This window comes from Acipenser ruthenus, chromosome 10, assembly GCF_902713425.1.
Source record: "Acipenser ruthenus chromosome 10, fAciRut3.2 maternal haplotype, whole genome shotgun sequence".
Lineage (NCBI taxonomy): Eukaryota > Metazoa > Chordata > Actinopteri > Acipenseriformes > Acipenseridae > Acipenser > Acipenser ruthenus.
This window is the reverse complement of record NC_081198.1, coordinates 27,243,519-27,265,125: the sequence shown is the minus strand read 5'-3', so window position 1 is coordinate 27,265,125 and position 21,607 is coordinate 27,243,519. Positions and strand designations below refer to the sequence as shown.

At 40.9% G+C, this 21,607-nt stretch overlaps 1 protein-coding gene across 1 annotated transcript in view; it reads right to left on the bottom strand.

Annotated features, from left to right (window-relative positions):
* LOC117410794 (receptor-type tyrosine-protein phosphatase-like N) overlaps positions 1 to 21,607 on the bottom strand; it is a 190,673-nt gene that overhangs the window by 133,467 nt on the left and 35,599 nt on the right. Inside the window, exon 2 of the mRNA XM_034017621.3 lies at positions 5,073 to 5,123. Coding sequence (XP_033873512.3) covers positions 5,073 to 5,123 — 51 coding nt within the window. The remainder of the gene's footprint in view (positions 1 to 5,072; positions 5,124 to 21,607) is intronic.

Genomic DNA, 21,607 nt, shown 5'->3' with positions numbered 1-21,607 from the left:
TCTGAATACAAGGCTTTTTCATTGAACACAGTTACAAGGACTGGACTGGTTCATTGATGGGGATGATTTATTAGATGCTGCTGCCCCTCACTTGGGTCTAGGCCTGGTTTGACAGAGATGCCCACATCAACTGAAATGTAATATTTCATTAATTAATTAAAGCTGTGTTGTGCCGATAAATCAGCTAATCTTTAACAAAAACGCCTAACTGCATAAAATTGTTTTATTAAAACAGAAAAACAACTTAATCTCTAAAACAACACATTCTATGAAAATATTAATATTATAATTTGGGGTTTGGATAATTGGAACAACTAGCTTAATGAATTAAATCAAATCTTAAATTAATATAATAAATACTAAATACAAAATGTTCAGTACTTGTCATCGTCATCATCTTGTCTACACAAACTTTCTGTACTGACAGAACCATTTCAGAGCACAAACCCACACGTGTGATGCAGTTGATCTCAGGAAGCACAAGGAGATACCCACGTTTGTGCATTTCTAATTAAAATCCACGTTTGTGCATTTCTAATGACAACAACCCGTTTCCTAGGACTTTTTACACTAGATTACTGACCTGTCATGCACTTTCATTCACTATATGGGTCTCAAATGTGCAGTTTTGACAGAAACACATGCAACAGCTTACATGTATCTTAATGACGTCTGGTACTGCACAAGGTTAAAGAAAGTACTCAGTTTCCTTGCCTTGCCATCCAGGAAGTCTTACTGCTTAATTCCAGGGTCAAAGCATCTTACTGGCTGCAAAGCATGTTAGTCATTAGGGGAGCTGGCTGGTCACTGACAAGAAAGAAGGCCCTGAAGGGGACAATTTGACCAAAGAAGTGTAAGACAATCTGAAAGTGTGGCTTGCAAACAGAGTGTAACAGGGGAGATCTGGACTGACTGTCTGGCACATCCGTATTACTGCAGGTAGAGGGCAGCAGTCTCGTGGGATCCGCCTGTCGGCCATGGCGATGACACGGAGAGGTGGGGAAGAGTGTGTGTGCTTTCCCTCTCTCTGAGTGGCTGAGGGCCTTGGGAGACTGCTCGGCCCATAAGAACTGGCTTGGTTATGCACTCGGGTGGCCGGGTTGGGGAAAGTACAGTGTCGCTGGCGGAAGAGGCCAGCGTGAAATAAGGAGCAGGCGAGCCCGACTGAGGGGACAGCCTTCTGAAAAAAAAAAATAAAAAAAAATAAATAATAATAATTTAAAAAAAAACTTAATAAATAATTACCTACCCGAGGGGACGTGTATAGATAGATACGGGGAACCCTGGCCAACCCCAGTGTATAAGCACAGCGGAGTGTAGGACGGAGACCCGTGCTGACCGGCTTAGCGGCAGTGGGGGCACTGCATAAGCAGCACTTTTGTTTGTAGTTTTATTACTGTGTTTTATTTTCCCTTTTTCTTTCGCCTTCTGTTTTCATTATTACTTTTGAGCACTTGAAGGTGCACAGAGTTGGATACCTGTGTTGGTAACCCCGTGGTCCTGGTTTACTGTCGACAGTATCCAAACCACGGACACCAGCGCCCTCTGCGGGCTAAAGTAAACAAAACAATTACTAAGAAAAATAAATAAATCTGGGCACCTGTGCGGTGTTTCCAAATACAATCTTCTGTCTCCTGTGTCAGTGAATACCCTCACCCTTCCACACAGAGATTTATTTAACCTAATGTAGCACCAGATATCATGTTTAAGAATGAAAATACAAACTAACTTCACTCTAACAAACCCTTCTTATTGTTTTTCAAGAGAAAGGGCATGTAATTACTGTATTCAGCATGTAAGTGTACATTCTTTCCTTTTTCATTTCTTTACTGTTTTCTTTTAAACATACCGTTTAAATGCTGATCATTGTCAAGTAATCTTCATAAAAGTACTATATATTGATTTTCAATTCAAATTGGGCGTTTCTTCATTATTCTGATGCAGCAAATTGCCAGACCCTATTAAAGTGAACACCCCAATATAACAAACATTTCTCCAGGTCCCAGTGAGGTTCGTTATAGTGAAGTTAGCCTGTGCATGTTTGTTTCTTTCAAAACTGCAGGCCTGTACAGTGAATTATACAGGAAAATGTATGGAATTATTTTGTTAATCACTTTAAAAGCTCGAAAGCGCTCGAAAGCATGCCAAAGCTTTGTTACTTCTGTAAATCCAATGCAGATAATACAGCCCTGCTGAAAAGGCCTTGGTAACACATCATAATGATAACAGATTTCTCACTATTGGTCAAAATGTGTAACACATACTTTTTTATCCCAGATTTTTGGATGCAGAAACAATGACACTTTCTATAATAGAGCAGGCAGACACACAGACTGCCGTGCGTAAATGGTTCCTCTGTGTCTATGTGAGTCATCTCTCCAGTTTTTTTTTATCAATTGAGGGGGAGTTGACTCACTGCTGTCAACCTGCTGATGCCACTGTTGCCAAGGAGACCCCAGTGAAAGTGCAGGCGAAGGATTGCACTGCAATGGGAGCAGTGGAAATCAGTGTTTACAATTTTATCAATGCCACTATAAATTATTTGTCAAATTAGCTTCCAGAGAGAAGAAATAAATACTGTGAATGAAAAGATGGGAATAATCTTCCACTTTTGTTTCAAATGGTGCACTGCTAGGAGTCTTTTTGCTTGTGTTGCCTTTCAGGAAGTCTGTTACTGCTTTACTTCCTTGGTCATTTCACCCCAGTGTCTTCTGGGTCACAACATGAGATGAAAGCATGTCACTCAACACGGGAAGCAGCTGACTGATTATTCACAGAAAAGAAGACAGTGAAGGGTTGGACACAATTTCACCCTCCTGGTGAAATGACCCAGGAAGTGCTCTGAATCAATGAAATGTTTCTGATTGGACCGGTTGGATTGAAGCCGCTGAAGATGTGAATTCAGATGGCATTTTGACAGGAAGACCCGGAGCATAACTGATGTGAAATGAAAATAACTGGTCATAACTGATTAATGACTGAACAATCTTGAGTATGGTAAAAATATATATATATATTATTTAGCAGACGCCTTTATCCAAGGCAGCTTACAAAGATTAGGGTGTGTGAACTATGCATCAGCTGCAGAGTCACTTACAACAACATCTCACCCGAAAGACGAAGCACAAGAAGGTTAAGTGACTTGCTCAGGGTCACACAATGAGTCAGTGGCTGAGGTGGGATTTGAACTGGGGACCTCCTGGTTACAAGCCCTTTTCTTTAACCACTGGACCACACAGCCTCCTACTTAGATAGATATATAAATATATTTCTTTTTTTTTTTTTTTTTAGGAATACGTACAACAAAGCAGAAAGCTAAGGGAAGTAATGCGCTGTGTTTTAAACCCCCCAGCCTGTTCAGTTACACTTTAATACAAGGCAGTTACATGCCTGGTTACATGTGTAATTTTGATTAAAAATAAATAAATAACTAAATCACATTGTTTATTTATACTGAGGTTATGACCAATCAAGCTAACAATAGAAATGTGAGCGTTGCCTACACAGGGCCCTGAAGGGAGAATAGCGCAGGCTGAGTCACGCCGCCTCCTCCTCCCACATGCATATGGATTCTGTACACCCTGCAAGGGGCTCAGTGATCATAGCCCTGCATAGCACAAAGGGACCTCTGTTCAAGGCCTGAGTTGCAGTGCTTTGATCCTGTCAGTTCAGTGCTCAGTGCAGAGCTGAACAAGATCATTTTTCAGAACACTAGGACTGTACATTATCCCTATAGACACTGGACACAGTCATGTGAGTTTTCAGAACACTAGGACTGTACATTATCCCTATAGACACTGCACACAGTCATGTGAGTTTTCAGAACAATAGGACTGTACATTATCCCTATAGACACTGCACACAGTCATGTGAGTTTTCAGAACAATAGGACTGTACATTATCCCTATAGACACTGCACACAGTCATGTGAGTTTTCAGAACAATAGGACTGTACATTATCCCTATAGACACTGCATACAGTCACGTGAGTTTTCAGAACAATAGGACTGTACATTATCCCTATAGACACTGCACACAGTCATGTGAGTTTTCAGAACAATAGGACTGTACATTATCCCTATAGACACTGCACACAGGCATGTGAGTTTTCAGAACACTAGGACTGTACATTATCCCTATAGACACTGCACACAGTCATGTGAGTTTTCAGAACAATAGGACTGTACATTATCCCTATAGACACTGCATACAGTCACGTGAGTTTTCAGAACAATAGGACTGTACATTATCCCTATAGACACTGCACACAGTCATGTGAGTTTTCAGAACAATAGGACTGTACATTGCCCCTATAGATGGAACCTGGACACTGTCATGTGAGTTTCCCCAACAAGACAGTAACATTCTGGGTAGTCTCAGTACCTGAACCCCTGCTCTTTACCCTTATAAAAGTTTACTGCAGTAATGTAATTTGCACTGTAATTTTGCAGTAGCCTATGCTTTTCCCCCATTAAACCATGTTTTTAAATATGCTTTTGACAAGCTTTTACTATGGGAATCTTTTATAAGGAGCCTGCTGCAGGACCGTAGCATTATTTTTAAGCATATTGCCGACTCTTGAAATTTTAAATCACACACGGGTCATAAATCAACTGGGGAACACATTTCATAACATTTAGTAGACGTTCACCAGGAGAAAAAGTATTTCTCTTCTAAGGATCGTAGTGTATCCAGATCACACTCCCTCCTGCTGCAATGCTGTTCCCACAATACAGCGCTCACGCCAGTCAGAGCACCTGCATTGTTGCAGGAGGGAGCATGAACTGGATACACTGCGATGATCAGAAGAGACATTCTTTCTCTTCTGGCGAATGATCCTGTATCTTTGCTATATTTTGGAAATGTAATGCATGTTTTTTCCTTGCTATAATTATAACAATCTGGGGTAAAAAGCTTTGAGGACCTAGCCCTTAACTGACATTGCACTTTATCATGAACATCTCAAATAGATTTTTTAATGCCATTATCTAAAGAATCCTTATATATTGTATACTAATGTACATTAATGAAAAACGAATGTCATGTTAACAACACAATAAATATCAACTTACCATTAAGGCAGAGTTCCTGTCGTGAACACAATCGTTTCTCAAATAGACAACCTGAAAGGCAATTACAAAACAAACTACAGTTAAATAGTTGTATTTTGTTTTGAGGCATTGTATTTCACATATTGAACCACTGGGCACTTGGGAATAAAACATTGTGTTCTTTAATGCTACAGAGTACACTCATTATTTACCATTGTCACACCCTGACTAAACTGTAATCAATGCCCATGGTCCTCCATGATTTCTTAAACATCTTACAGTGTTACAGAACATCCTGCAGTGTTTACAAGAAATGCATTATGTTACATTTGCTATGTCCCGCGGTGTCCGTATCGCAGCGTTAGATTTGCAGAACATACTGCCGACTCAATTAGGGAATACATTTCTAAACATTTACTCGAGATCCTTCGCCAGGAGAAATCATTTTTTTCTATTCTAAGGACCGCAGTGTATCCAGGTCACACTCCCTCCTGGAACAATGCTGGTTTTCTGTTCTCACAATTCATCACTCATTTCAATCACAGCACCAGCGGTGTTCCAGGAGGGAGCGGGATCTGGATACACTGCCATGTTTAGAAGACAAATTCTCTTTCTCCTGGAAGAATTCAGTAGACACCATTGTTCATAAAAAATGTAATGTTCATGGTAATATGTAATCACAAGCAGGAGATTCATTATTTATTTGAGGTTAAAGCATAAGAAACTTTGCCGGAGCATTTGTCTTCTTGATTTGATCAACCTGTAACCTGCAGCAATAAGTCACAGCAGGATTTCCTAAGAGAATTTTCAGCACCAGGATGACAGGGTGATGCCAGAATAACCGCAGACAGGGCAATCTTCTAGTGCCGTAAATTGTGGCTTATTCTAGATGGGGCTTATTCCGGCAGGGTATAGTTGATCAAATCAAGTTTCTTACAGCTTTACACCTGTAACGTGTAGTAAAAATACATTCGGTTTTTAAATTCTGCTTGCTTCCTGAGTTACAATAAAGCTTGATGTCTTTAATACCATTGCACAGCTGCAGGGCTGTCCTCTGTCTCTGTCAGTGTGACACAGCTGTGAGTAGCAGGGCTGTCTCTGTCAATGTGTAACACAGCTGTGAGTAGCAGGGCAGTTAATTTGTCTTTCTTTGTAAAGAATTTCCTGACTTTTGTGGTTTTAAGCTTAAACCATAATTAGTTTTTATATATTTTTAAATGGTAATCTAGTATTTGTTATTGTGGCAGGGTGAAGGATGGTAAAAGGAGTGAAATCTGGCCTCCCAATAGGTGGAGGCACTAGAGGGAGTAACTTGCGTGACCATACCAAGATGGACCATGCCTTACGCATAGAGTCCGATTGTGGCGGCCATCTTGGGAAGGTCGGAAGCACAGGTGTTTTGGGTTGCGCTAATATCAGATCTGGGTTAGGTCACAAGCACAACTGAGTAGTGGTTGGCTGTGATGGATTGATGGAGGCATGACTAGGGATACAAAACCAGCAACTGTAGAGGAGACGGTACGCCTGGCAGAGACCCACCAGCGCTGAGGTCCGTGAGTCCAGGACCACACCACACAAAGAGGTCCCGGGGAATCCCCTAGCTCGGTCCAAACCCAGAGGTCAGGTAAACCCCAAGGGGGTTGGCTGGGGCGTTTCATCATGGCCCCCCAGGACCGGCCCCAGATGGGTTAGAGAAAAGCGTCCATACCACGCCCCTGGCTGAGGAGCTAGACAGATCCCCCGCCCATGTGTTTCCACCTCCTCTTTTATGTTTCAGGTGCCAGGAGCCAGGCCACAAGATCGTGGAATGTCCACAAATGGACTGCGACCTAGGACGGGAGATCGATCAGCGGCCAGCATGTATAAAATGGCGTAATGGTCAGGGGGGGCCTCCTGTCTGGTAACAGTACAGGTCGGACTAAAGAGTACCTGTGCATTAGTGGACTCAGGGTGTCGGCAAACCTTGATTCAGTAGGGGTTCCTGGGGGGTATAGCTGGGCTCCCACTTCAGCCAGTGGTTATCGTTTGCATTCATGGCGATACCAGGTCATCCCTACTACTAAAATAATTTTAAGAGCAAAATCTTGGTGGTCGCAAAAAGGTTGCCGTATCCAGTGATTTGGGGGCAGGACTGGCCATACTTTGAAGACATCATTGGGGGAGGGCAAGTCTGTGTGGCCACCTGGTCTCAAGTAAGGGGGGAAAAAGTAATTGGTGAAATGTTTCCCTTAGTCTGATCTGTTTAACCTCACGTTTTGCCCTAGGAAAACAAGACAGGAGTGCAGGGCGGAACGTTCGGAGGGGACCAGTAACAGAGTGGCATAAGAGCTGGGTCAGGAACCCCCCAGGTGAGAAAACAGGGGGGAAAAGGGGTGGGAACACAGTGTGACCCGTGGAGGGGAAGATGGTAGATAATTTGACCCCGATTACGTATGCGTATTATTCCATAAGGAATCAGTTGCTGTATCAGGTGTCGCAAGACTCCGGCACGAGACAGGTGATCTATCAGTTGCTGGTTCCAGTCTTTTCGGACGGAGGTGCTCAGTCTGGCCCATGACATTCAGTATGCGGGGCACCTCGGCCGTGAAAAAACTGAGGAGAGGATCCTGGCCAGATTTTATTGGCCCAGGATCTATGGAGAGATACGGAAATATGAGGCGTCATGTTCAATATGCCAATTAATGGCCTCAAAAGGAGTAAGGTCAGCTCCCTTGGCCCTTTGGATGGAACAGACTCAGGGTATTGACTCATTTTAGTTATTGTGGATTATGTGCCTCGTTACCCTGAAGCTGTCCCTGTGCACAGTCCATGACAGATGAATTGGTGAAAATGTTTTCTCGCATGGGCATACCGAAAGAAATACTCACTGACCAAGGTACTGCTTTTATGTCTGAGTGCATCCAGCGACTGTGCAAGTTGCTCAAAGTTCGCTCTATCAGCACGTCGGTGTACAACCGCAGACGGTTTGGTAGAGCACTTTAATAGGATCCTAAAACAAATTCTGAGACGCTTTGTAGAAAGAGATACAAAGAATTGAGTTAAAATGTTTCCCTTCCTTCTGTTCGCTGTAAGAGAGGGGCCCCAATCGTCAACCAGCTTCTCCCTAGTTGAGTTGCTTTATGGGAGACAGCCGAGGGGTATCTTTGATTTGGTGAAAGAGGGGTGGGAATCAAATCAAAACAGAGCCCGCAATGTTGTAAGATATGTGCTCGAACTGAGGGATCGACTGGAATTGGAAAATTGGAACAGTAAATTATGAAGTTCGGCAGGCAAGTGACACCAGCTACACACAATTTACCATGTCAATTTACTAAAGGCTTGGAGAGAGAGAGATACGTTATTTGTCTCCCCTCTCCCTCTGGATTTGCGTCCCTGCACGTCCACCCAACAGCAAATAGACATCCCGATGGGGGAGAACCTAAGCCAAAGGCAGAAAAGAGATCTCAAAAAGTTAATTGATCAATTTGCTGATGTTTTAAAAAACTGGTAAAACTAATCTAATTGAACATGCCATAATCATAAATCCAGAGGTAAGGGTGAGAGAAAGAACGTGTCGGGTACCAGATTGACAGCAGGACATCGTAAGCGAGAAAGTGGAAGCTATGCTAGAGATTGGGGTAATCGAGCCGTCACGGAGCGAATGGTGTTGGTAACTAAACCGGACGGAACCATTCGCTTCTGCGTTGATTTTCGAAAGGTAAATTCCCACTCCAAGTTCGATGCATATCCGGGTAGATGATCTGCTAGATCGACAGGGTTGGCACAGTTTATATTCACACTGGATTTGATTAAGGGTTACTGGCAGATACCATTGACACTAACTTCCCACGAGAAGACAGCTTTCCACTCCACAGGGTCTTTTCCAATTCCGCACAATGCCTTCTGGTCTACACAGAGTTCCGCCAACCTTTCAGCGGCTGATGGGCAGGATACTCCAGCCTCATAGGGAGTAGTCAGAGGCTGGCAGCAGTACTGACATCTATAAGGAGAGCAGGGCTTACGCCCTTGGAAAAGAGGAGACACAGTATTTCGGAAATATCTTGGAAAGGGGGATATTTAAACTAATGGTAACTAAAGTGCAAGCACTGTTAGAAGCAACTATTCCCAAGACAAAACACCAGGTCAGGTCTATGTTGGGGTTGGCAGGGTATTATAGGCGGTTTATTCCCTGACTGCGTCAATGGCTGTCCCCCTCACCGACCTGACAAAGAAAAGTGCACCCAAGAAGGTAAAATGGACCACAGACTGTCAGGGAGCCTTCGATATATTTAAAAAAATGCTTGACCCAGGCTCCTGCATTAGTAAGTCCAGGTGGAAGGGAAGGAGCATCCTGTGATTTATATCAGTCATAAGCTGGTGCCCAGAGAGAAAAACTACGCTGTGATAGAGAAAGTATTTTGCAATTAAATGGCCAGTGGATGCCCTTCACTACTACCTCTTGGTACGGACCTTCACTCTGATCATGCCCCTCTCAGACGGCTTAACACCATGAAGGGTAATAACGGCCGGGTAACATAATGGTACTTGTCATTGGAAGTTGACTTCTTCTGGAGATGGGGGGAGCAGGGGGTTGCTCAGTGTTGCCACGGCGCCACTCTGAAGGATGAGTGTGTGTGTGTGTGTGTGTGTGTGTGTGTGTGTGTGGTAGGGTGAACCATGGTAAAAGGAGTGGAAACTGGCCTCCCGACAGGTGGAGGCACTAGAGGGAGTAATTTGCACAATTTCGGGAAGGTCAGAAGCACAGTTGTTTTGGGATTTCTGGAAACGCACGTCCCACCGTCCACTGCACGCCACAACGACTCCTCCACCCAGGGATCTCCCACTAGTTAACATACAGTGCCTTGCGAAAGTATTCGGCCCCCTTGAACTTTGCGACCTTTTGCCACATTTCAGGCTTCAAACATAAAGATATGAAACTGTAATTTTTTGTGAAGAATCAACAACAAGTGGGACACAATCATGAAGTGGAACGAAATTTATTGGATATTTCAAACTTTTTTAACAAATAAAAAACTGAAAAATTGGGCATGCAAAATTATTCAGCCCCCTTAAGTTAATACTTTGTAGCGCCACCTTTTGCTGCGATTACAGCTGTAAGTCGCTTGGAGTATGTCTCTATCAGTTTTGCACATCGAGAGACTGAAATTTTTGCCCATTCCTCCTTGCAAAACAGCTCGAGCTCAGTGAGGTTGGATGGAGAGCATTTGTGAACAGCAGTTTTCAGTTCTTTCCACAGATTCTCGATTGGATTCAGGTCTGGACTTTGACTTGGCCATTCTAACACCTGGATATGTTTATTTGTGAACCATTCCATTGTAGATTTTGCTTTATGTTTTGGATCATTGTCTTGTTGGAAGACAAATCTCCGTCCCAGTCTCAGGTCTTTTGCAGACTCCATCAGGTTTTCTTCCAGAATGGTCCTGTATTTGGCTCCATCCATCTTCCCATCAATTTTAACCATCTTCCCTGTCCCTGCTGAAGAAAAGCAGGCCCAAACCATGATGCTGCCACCACCATGTTTGACAGTGGGGATGGTGTGTTCAGGGTGATGAGCTGCGTTGCTTTTACGCCAAACATAATGTTTTGCATTGTTGCCAAAAAGTTCGATTTTGGTTTCATCTGACCAGAGCACCTTCTTCCACATGTTTGGTGTGTCTCCCAGGTGGCTTGTGGCAAACTGTAAACGACACTTTTTATGGATATCTTTAAGAAATGGCTTTCTTCTTGCCACTCTTCCATAAAGGCCAGATTTGTGCAGTATACGACTGATTGTTGTCCTATGGACAGAGTCTCCCACCTCAGCTGTAGATCTCTGCAGTTCATCCAGAGTGATCATGGGCCTCTTGGCTGCATCTCTGATCAGTCTTCTCCTTGTATGAGCTGAAAGTTTAGAGGGACGGCCAGGTCTTGGTAGATTTGCAGTGGTCTGATACTCCTTCCATTTCAATATTATCGCTTGCACAGTGCTCCTTGGGATGTTTAAAGCTTGGGAAATCTTTTTGTATCCAAATCCGGCTTTAAACTTCTCCACAACAGTATCTCGGACCTGCCTGGTGTGTTCCTTGTTCTTCATGATGCTCTCTGCGCTTTAAACGGACCTCTGAGACTATCACAGTGCAGGTGCATTTATACGGAGACTTGATTACACACAGGTGGATTCTATTTATCATCATTAGTCATTTAGGTCAACATTGGATCATTCAGAGATCCTCACTGAACTTCTGGAGAGAGTTTGCTGCACTGAAAGTAAAGGGGCTGAATAATTTTGCACGCCCAATTTTTCAGTTTTTTATTTGTTAAAAAAGTTTGAAATATCCAATAAATTTCGTTCCACTTCATGATTGTGTCCCACTTGTTGTTGATTCTTCCCAAAAAATTACAGTTTCATATCTTTGTGTTTGAAGCCTGAATTGTGGCAAAAGGTCGCAAAGTTCAAGGGGGCCGAATACTTTCGCAAGGCACTGTAGTTCCCCTTTTGTATCCCTGGCCACGCCTCCCTTTTTGCTTTTGCCTTCTGGTTTTGGTTTATTATTTTCAGCACCTGCGAGTGCAATCGGGACTGTGAAAAGAAATATACCATTGCTGGTAATCACTGCGTGCTACCCCTTTTACCGCTGTCAGTATTTGGGACCATGGCATTAAACAGTGCCATCTACTGTCCTAAATAATTCAGTGCACCCCAGAGGTGTTTCAAATAAACTTTCTGTCTCCTGTGTCCAGTGAATTCCCACACCCTCCCACAGACTGTTAAAAATATGAATTCATCAATCAAATTTGTATTGTCAGTAGCCAATAAATTCTGTAGCAATTGATATATATTGCAAAGTAAAGTAGCGGAAGAATCTCACACAGCACTTGTGTTATTGGTGTGTGTCACTCTGAGTGAATCTGATTGAAAACAACCACCTTTTAAACACTTGAATGTACATACCACAAAAAAGAACATTTAAAATCTAAATTTTAACTTTTAAAACTACAAAACTAACCATCATAGTAAATGAAGTCAGCAGAGACCGCTACCTCCACACAGAGTACTATAGCTCTAGCTAATACAGTGTTCTCTCCAGATCTGCTGAAGAATTACATCATAATTTGCTTTGTTCACAGTGGAAATTGTAATGTTTTGACCCCTCTTTTATCTTTTTATGAAAGACAGTATAGAGACAATGTTACAAAGTGTTTATGTTCCAAAGGACATCACTCTACCATTGCCGAGATATTAATGGTTGAGAATCGGAGTTTAACATGGAAACGAAGTTGAAACCTTAACTATCCATACCTATTGTGCCACTATAATATGTAAGAAATATAAGTGCAACACGTGAATATACAGGCAAGTAGACAGGGTGCCGCTGTATATCCCTGATTCTGATATTGTCTATAATGTGTGCTAAAGAAGGATGTTAACCAGTTTGGATAAGCAGGTTCTAGATACAAGTAAGGATGTAAGTGTGAAATACAGACAGTTAGACAGGCGGACAGAGCCCTACCATATACTGCTTGTCAGGAGTTCCCAACCTTTCCTGGCTCATTGATAGCTGTTCTTCTTACCCTACCCTATTACCCCGTTTGCTATGGTACATACTGTAAGCACTGGCATTGAAAATGATTATAAAAGATTAGAAAATGTATAACAGCCAAGGCAGCAAGTGTCATTTTCAAAATAATCACCTAAATCTGTCATTTGTTGGTGTAAGGTATTATGAAAGCCGCTGCTAACCTGGCTCCAGTGCAGGTACAGACCCAGTGTCTGATAAAGGGCGCTTCTGAGGGGCTGGCAGGAGGTATAACAGGGTTTTTAATAGCGGAGCTGCCGTGGGCACCACAATTCATTGACTGCCAGCCTCGAGCGACAGCCAGCTCAGGAGAAAGGTCTGCCTAAGCAGAACCTTTACTATTGTGATGTCAGTACTGCCTTGACATAGCTTAGAAAGTAAAGATGGTATTGACTCAGTATGGAAAAGGCTACTTGCTTAGGGCAGCAGTGTGGAGTAGTGGTTAGGGCTCTGGACTCTTGACCGGAGGGTCGTGGGTTCAATCCCCGGTGGGGACACTGCTGCTGTACCCTTGAGCAAGGTACTTTACCTAGATTGTGCCAGTAAAAACCCAACTGTATAAATGGGTAATTGTATGTAAAAATAATGTGATATCTTGTAACCATTGTAAGTCGCCCTGGATAAGGGCGTCTGCTAAGAAATAAATAATAATAATAATAATAATAATAATAATAATAATAACAGACAGTCACCGTACATCAGAACATTTACAAAGAGCTCATTCAGCCCATTGATGCTCATTCGATTATCAGGAGCTGATTGATCCCAAAACTGTGCTAGTTGTTTGTTAATGCATCTCACTGATTCAGCATCAACAACAGAATTATTCCATACCTTGTGAAAGGGTTTCCTACCCTAGGTATAAGTCTGTCTGTACTCAATTTCCAACTTTATGTTGATGGCACCAATCGGCCATTTTATATATAAAAAAAGTAATATGAAATATGAGTTTTCTGAAATGGTTTTATTTCCAGTTTGAATTACATTTACAATTTAAAGTTCTTATAATAAATATACGTATAAACTTGCAGTTGCCTCCGGTTCCAAGGGGGTAGGAATTACAGTCACACCCCCCTAGTGGTCATGTCTGCAATCGCTTCACTCGGATGTGTCTTTTCAGAAGCAGCTCCCATGGTTGGAAAGGACAAGTAAAGTCTACTCAATTTGCTGTATCCAATGTTGTCCATCTCGCAGCAATATGTATTTCAACATAATCCCATTTGCTTTGATATTTGTATTCACGCATCATAAGCATCAACTAGGTTATTACTTTATTCAACTTTCACTTGGGAACATTCGCCAGGAAAATATTTTCATTCTAAATATCCAGTTCATGCTTCGTTCTGCAACCGTGTTGGTGCTTTGATTGAGAGGAGTGTTGTTGTATTGTGTGACCAGAAAACCTGCATAGCTGCAGGAGGGAGCATCATCTAGATACATTGTGATCTTTAGAAGAGAAATAATCTCTCTCCTGGCTAACGCTCCTGACTAGATGTTGAGAAATGTAATGCCCAGTTGATTTACAATGGCTCAAGATGTGCGAATAAAAATTTAAAAAGTCAGCAATATGTAAAACATAATGCTGCGACACGGACAACACAGGACACAGTGAATGTAACAATGTTGCGACACGGACAACACAGGACATAGTGAATGTAACAATGTTGCGACACGGACAACACAGGACACAGTAAATGTAACATAATGCTGCGACATGGACAACACAGGACACAGTGAATGTAACATAATGCATTTCTTGTAAACACTGCAGGGGGTTCTGTAACACTTTAATCTGATCAGAAACAGCAACAGAGAATCACACAAAACACAAAATAATCGTATTTTAAACCAGGTACAAAATACAATACTCAAACAAAAAAAAATGTAATTGTATGTAAAAATAATGTGATATCTTGTAACAATTGTAAGTCGCCCTGGATAAGGGCATCTACTAAGAAATAAATTGTAATAATAATAATAAAGTAAGATAGTTAAAGTATCCGTTTAATATAATCTCACGTTTGCATAGCATTATTTTTTAGATTTGTTATTTTAAGATATAATGAGTCATCAACTCAAACTGCTGGTGTTACTACTGTAATGAGCTCTCTGGAGCACATACAAATAAAAGGTGGATGTGTTTATTGGCGCTCTAGCACTGTGTAAGACTGTGTTGACCTGGACCTCACTCTAAATATGAATTGGCTCTCAGTGGTTTTTCAGCTGGGTAAATAAAGGAAATGATTAATTGATACAGACTGATTGTTCAGCTCAGCCTTGGGCCTACAAGCGTGGGAGTGGATTTCTGTGTACATCAGCTGCCTGAACTACTTCCTCAGCCCATTTCAGAGGGAATGATGTTCTGCATTGATTTGAATTCCTTATTCATTGGTTCTATTGATTTTTTGAAGGTGAATCCATTTATCTCTACATATTTTAACCTTTAAAAATGCTGTTGTCAAAGAAACTGTAAAGGTCCAATTTGTGCAGAAAAAGATCAACCTGAATGTGTTATCTTTAAACTGAAGAAATATAATACTTAGATACACCTTTTTGTAATATATTTGATATAAATAGAAGTAAACATGTTGCATGTTTTTTGGCATTTTTTGTTGTCATGTTTTCTTACTTTTTTAATTAACATAATCACAAATATATAAAAAAATGTGACAAACTAATAGTGGTGAAAAACACAATTATAATTCGTACCATTATTACAGTCCAAACTCTCAGGAATGAAATAAACCTGGTACCTCATTGAATTCATATAAAATCAACCTGGTACCTCATTGAATTCATATAAAATCAACCTGGTACCTCATTGAATTCATATAAAATCAACCTGGTACCTCACTGTTTTCATATAAAATAAACCTGGTACCTCATTGAATTCATATAAAATAAACCTGATACTTCATTGAATTCCCTATTAAAGAAAGGAGAGAAGCACACAGTGGATAGTGTGTTATTTATTTCGTAAACGCAATGGTTTCGTTTGCATGGTATCTTTATGATGCAGTCATTTATAAATTCGGTTAAATGAACAAATACCAAATTGGTCATTTTTGCCACTGAGTATGTTTCAAGCAAGAGCTAATCTGTAGTGATCTGACAGCAGTGTGACTCATTCAACAAGTCTCACAAATCAGAATTATCTTTACAAATGCTTGTACCAGACACTGAGCCAAGTTAATGGTGGCGATTTAACACACGAGTAGTGATGGTGTCCCAGTCCGTACTGTATTTGATCAATGAATGAATTCAGCATTGAAAAATGAATCACTCTGACCTCCGCCCTGCAGGCACAACCATCCCAGTAATATGGATGCTCTTGCATAGCCCACTGACACTTGTTAAATTGTAACACATCTTTCAACTGGACAACCCTTGAGCTGAATTAGAAATATTAATTCGTATTTTTAATGAAATGCTGAAAAACAGGATGTGCGGTCAGCCATTAATACATCCACTATGCAATAACCACTTCAGAGTTAGCTTAAGAAATTTGAACCGGTTGTCAAAGAGGTAAGAGTTGCAATAAACTTAATTAATTTTTATGTTTATTTCCAACTGCTAGAAATGTGGCTTACAAAAATCTATACACCCATTGTCACTGAATGATCTTCAGCATGTGCTCAAATCCAAAAGCAGTACTGTATGTAACCCAGCATTTTAGAACATTAATTCCAAGTAGATTTATTAGTGTACTCAGCAAAACCGACTATCAAATCACTAGTCGTTCTACCCCTATCACAAACCACAAGAGGGAATTGTTTTAATTCTATGGCCCATTTGTATTTTTTCATAGTTGATTATTGAGTAATGGAAATCTAGGAACATATAAACATAAGAAAATGTACGAATGAGAGGTGACCATTTGGCCCATATACAGTGCCTTGCGAAAGTATTCGGCCCCCTTGAACTTTGCGACCTTTTGCCACATTTCAGGCTTCAAACATAAAGATATGAAACTGTAATTTTTTGTGAAGAATCAACAACAAGTGGGACACAATCATGAAGTGGAACGAAATTTATTGGATATTTCAAACTTTTTTAACAAATAAAAAACTGAAAAATTGGGCGTGCAAAATTATTCAGCCCCCTTAAGTTAATACTTTGTAGCGCCACCTTTTGCTGCGATTACAGCTGTAAGTCGCTTGGAGTATGTCTCTATCAGTTTTGCACATCGAGAGACTGAAATTTTTGCCCATTCCTCCTTGCAAAACAGCTCGAGCTCAGTGAGGTTGGATGGAGAGCATTTGTGAACAGCAGTTTTCAGTTCTTTCCACAGATTCTCGATTGGATTCAGGTCTGGACTTTGACTTGGCCATTCTAACACCTGGATATGTTTATTTGTGAACCATTCCATTGTAGATTTTGCTTTATGTTTTGGATCATTGTCTTGTTGGAAGACAAATCTCCGTCCCAGTCTTTTGCAGACTCCATCAGGTTTTCTTCCAGAATGGTCCTGTATTTGGTTCCATCCATCTTCCCATCAATTTTAACCATCTTCCCTGTCCCTGCTGAAGAAAAGCAGGCCCAAACCATGATGCTGCCACCACCATGTTTGACAGTGGGGATGGTGTGTTCAGGGTGATGAGATGTGTTGCTTTTACGCCAAACATAATGTTTTGCATTGTTGCCAAAAAGTTCGATTTTGGTTTCATCTGACCAGAGCACCTTCTTCCACATGTTTGGTGTGTCTCCCAGGTGGCTTGTGGCAAACTGTAAACGACACTTTTTATGGATATCTTTAAGAAATGGCTTTCTTCTTGCCACTCTTCCATAAAGGCCAGATTTGTGCAGTATACGACTGATTGTTGTCCTATGGACAGAGTCTCCCACCTCAGCTGTAGATCTCTGCAGTTCATCCAGAGTGATCATGGGCCTCTTGGCTGCATCTCTGATCAGTCTTCTCCTTGTATGAGCTGAAAGTTTAGAGGGACGGCCAGGTCTTGGTAGATTTGCAGTGGTCTGATACTCCTTCCATTTCAATATTATCGCTTGCACAGTGCTCCTTGGGATGTTTAAAGCTTGGGAAATCTTTTTGTATCCAAATCCGGCTTTAAACTTCTCCACAACAGTATCTCGGACCTGCCTGGTGTGTTCCTTGTTCTTCATGATGCTCTCTGCGCTTTAAACGGATCTCTGAGACTATCACAGTGCAGGTGCATTTATACGGAGACTTGATTACACACAGGTGGATTCTATTTATCATCATTAGTCATTTAGGTCAACATTGGATCATTCAGAGATCCTCACTGAACTTCTGGAGAGAGTTTGCTGCACTGAAAGTAAAGGGGCTGAATAATTTTGCACGCCCAATTATTCAGTTTTTTATTTGTTAAAAAAGTTTGAAATATCCAATAAATTTTGTTCCACTTCATGATTGTGTCCCACTTGCTGTTGATTCTTCACAAAAAATTACAGTTTCATATCTTTATGTTTGAAGCCTGAAATGTGGCAAAAGGTCGCAAAGTTCAAGGGGGCCGAATACTTTCGCAAGGCACTGTACCCTCACCTGCTTCCCAGTAGCTGATTGTTCTCAGAACAAATTGTGTATTCTAAGATCCCAGTGATTCTGCCTCAACAACATGACCAGGTAACCCATTCCATCACCTCACCACTTCTTTCCTCTGTCCTGTATCTACCTTCTCTTAATTTCCAACTGTATCCTCTGGTCCTGTGCTTGCACTAAAGTATTGGTTCTGGTTAACTTTGTCAATTCTCTTTTTAAGATTGTAATGACTGCAGTCATGACCCGCCCACCCAATTCATCTTTGTTCTATAGTTGATTGATTCAGTTCTTTCAGCCTTTCTTCGTAGCTCAGTCCTTTAAGACCAGTGAAAGGGGGAGTGTTTGTTGTTGTTGTTTTTGAAGCAGAGAGAGAAGCAAATAAACAGAGACAGAATAGTTCTGTGTCTAGACAGAATAGTTCCTTTTAAAAATTAATCATTTTAGCGGCGCAGGTCGTGGCCCAGTTAACAATTGGCAGATTGTCTTTGATCATTTATTATTATTTATTTATTATTATTATTTATTTCTTAGCAGACACCCTTATCCAAGGCGACTTACAGTCGTAAACAAAAATACATTTCAAGAATCACAGTACAAGTATTAATACAATTAAGAGCAAGATAAAATGACTTCGGTTCTAGCAAGTACAAGTATGACAAAATACGATTCAATAACGGAGCAGATAACAGTGTCAGTGATAGTTGCATTAGGATATAATTAAATACAAAATACTACAGATTAAATAACACTTGTGACAGATTACAGTACTCTAAAGTACAGGATTAAATGCAGTAAAATAGGGAGCAGATAAGAGCAAGTAAAGCGCATTTAAGGAAGAGTGATATTGTCCAGAGGGAAAAGAGGGGTTCTACAGGTGCTGTCTGAAGAGGTGAGTCTAGAGGAGGTGCCGGAAGGTGGTCAGGGACTGAGTGGTCCTGACATCTGTAGGAAGGTCATTCCACCACTGCGGGGCGAGGGTGGAGAAGGAGTGGGCTCTGGAGGCAGGGGAGCGTAGAGGAGGTACAGACAGTCTTCTAGTGCAGGAGGAGTGGGGGTGTAGGGAGAGATGAGGGTCTGGAGGTAGCTGGGTGCAGTCTGGTCAAGGCATCTGTAGGCGAGTACAAGAGTCTTGAACTGGATGCGAGCGGTGATCGGGAGCCAGTGGAGTGAGCGGAGCAGTGGAGTTGCGTGGGAGAAGCGAGGCAGAGAGAACACCAGCAGCGGCAGTGTTTCCATACTCGAAATATCGAATATGGCGCTGAATAGACTGAAGGCTCATTCTTATAGTGTTAAGCATTTTTGTTACAATATACACACATCCTGGTCTGTACGCACTGGATCATGCCACCCTGCAGTGAAGTCAACTCTTTTGTTTTAATAAGAAGCACACGCTGTGTAAATCCCTCAGAAACTAAAATAATTTTATGTTGCAACAAAGCTGGAAACTATATTGATCGTTTGAAAGAAGGAGTAACGCAGGCATGTCTCTCGTGAATGTTTTTTGGCTTGTTCAGCAACCATGCGGCAAAGCAAAACTGATTAAAGAAAAAAAAAAACAACGAAAAAATACTTATAGAGCGCATCCTGCACTCCACGTGGAGTACCTTTACTGGATGCGCCACTCGGGAGCCCAACAAAAAAATACTTGAGGATCTGATTAACTATCCATGTCTGATTGATTTGGAATAAAAGTTTAGCTTAAATTCTGGATTTTTGCTTGTTGTACTGCATTTTAATTCTTTTACAAATTGGATAAAGCAAAGGCAGAATACTGCATACATGAAACGAACAGGTACATGTCATTCTACTTTTATTCACAATCTCATCTCATAAACTTTATCACTCATTTTGATGTCCTTTCACCATACCGAACCCCTCAATATAACTAACAAAAGGCTTAGACCCCAATAGGTTCATTATAGCGAGGGTGTACTATATATATATATATATAATGAACAATATGTGCAATATTAGATACTAACTAATTAAAAAAGCAAGACTAAATTGGAATACTACATTCCTAGTTGTCCTCATTAAGGCTACTGTATATGAAGGAGAATACTGACATTTTTTAATTGGATTCCATTTCCAATGAGCTTTGGTGTGAAATAAAAGTAGTTCAAACCAAAAAGACTTGTGCACCTTTAAATCAGACTAATGTAGTTGGAATCCCTAATCAGAGGTACAGGGCTCTCCTGCAGCAGCCTGATTCCCTTCCCTTCCCTTCTCTTCCACTTCCACTCTAACTTTCTATTGCCTTACTCTCATTTACTCCACTTTACACTCAACAGAGCTGCTTATACAGTATAATCTTTGTAATACATCATAATTCTGGAATACCGATACATGGTAAAAAAAAATTCTACAGTATTTTTGGAAAAATGGAACTTCATTTAAATAATCTTTTGCATTTAATCAAACTTGCATTTTATGAACAGTTCACATACATCAGCAGCTCTTACTATGTTTACAGAAGGCTTGACGGTAGACGTGAATGACAGGGAAACGGACAATTCTATAGTATACTGCAGAAAATCAAAATCATTTATCAATATATTTACCATTTGAGAAAAATATATCCAGACTTAGACCAATTATTTCTGTATCGGATGCCAAGAGACTAATGCATGCCTATGTTTCATCTAGAATTGATTATTGTAATGCACTTTTTTCTGGTGTTCCAAAACATGTGGTATCCCGCTTGCAGCTTGTTCAGAATACCACCACTAGAATTCTGACTAAAACCAGGAAAAGTGAACATATTACCCCTGTTTTGGCCTCTTTACACTGGCTCCCTGTGTAGTATAGAATTGATTTTAAGATTTTGCTGTTAGCTTACAAAGCCCTGAATGGATTAGCACCTAGTTATTTGCAGAAGTTACTGACCCCGTATCTTCCAAACCGCATTCTGAGATCACAGGATGCAGGGCTGCTGGTTATTCCTAGGGTCAACAAAAGCAACACGTGAGGGCATTTTCTTGTAGCGCTCCTAAATTATGGAATGCTCTGCCTTCGTTTGTCAGGGAAGCTGGGACCATTACAGTTTTCAAGTCAAGACTAAAAATTCACTTTTATAAATGGCTTTCTTTTCTTAGTGGGTTTTAATGTAACTTTAAAATTGCTGCTTTTGTATTATTATGTGTATAGTGTTATTTAAATCTGTTATTCAAATGGCCTGACTGTGGCAGTTGTATGTGTGACATGCTATACAAATGTATTGTGGTTTGTTCTTTTTTTCTGCTCTGTACTTTTGCATAAAAAGCGCTATATAAATGCAATAAATAAATAAAAAAATATAAAATGTGCATGAATTTAAAATTCAGTTTACAAATAGCCTTCAACTTGCAACCCATCGAGTGTCACCATTAAAAAAAGTAATGAATAAATGAACCTGCATTCTGAAAGCTTTTAGCAAATATTCGGTATGACCAGTCAATTGCATTCTCAACCCTGGAGCTCAAGAGCGAATGTTGGCGAGCTTC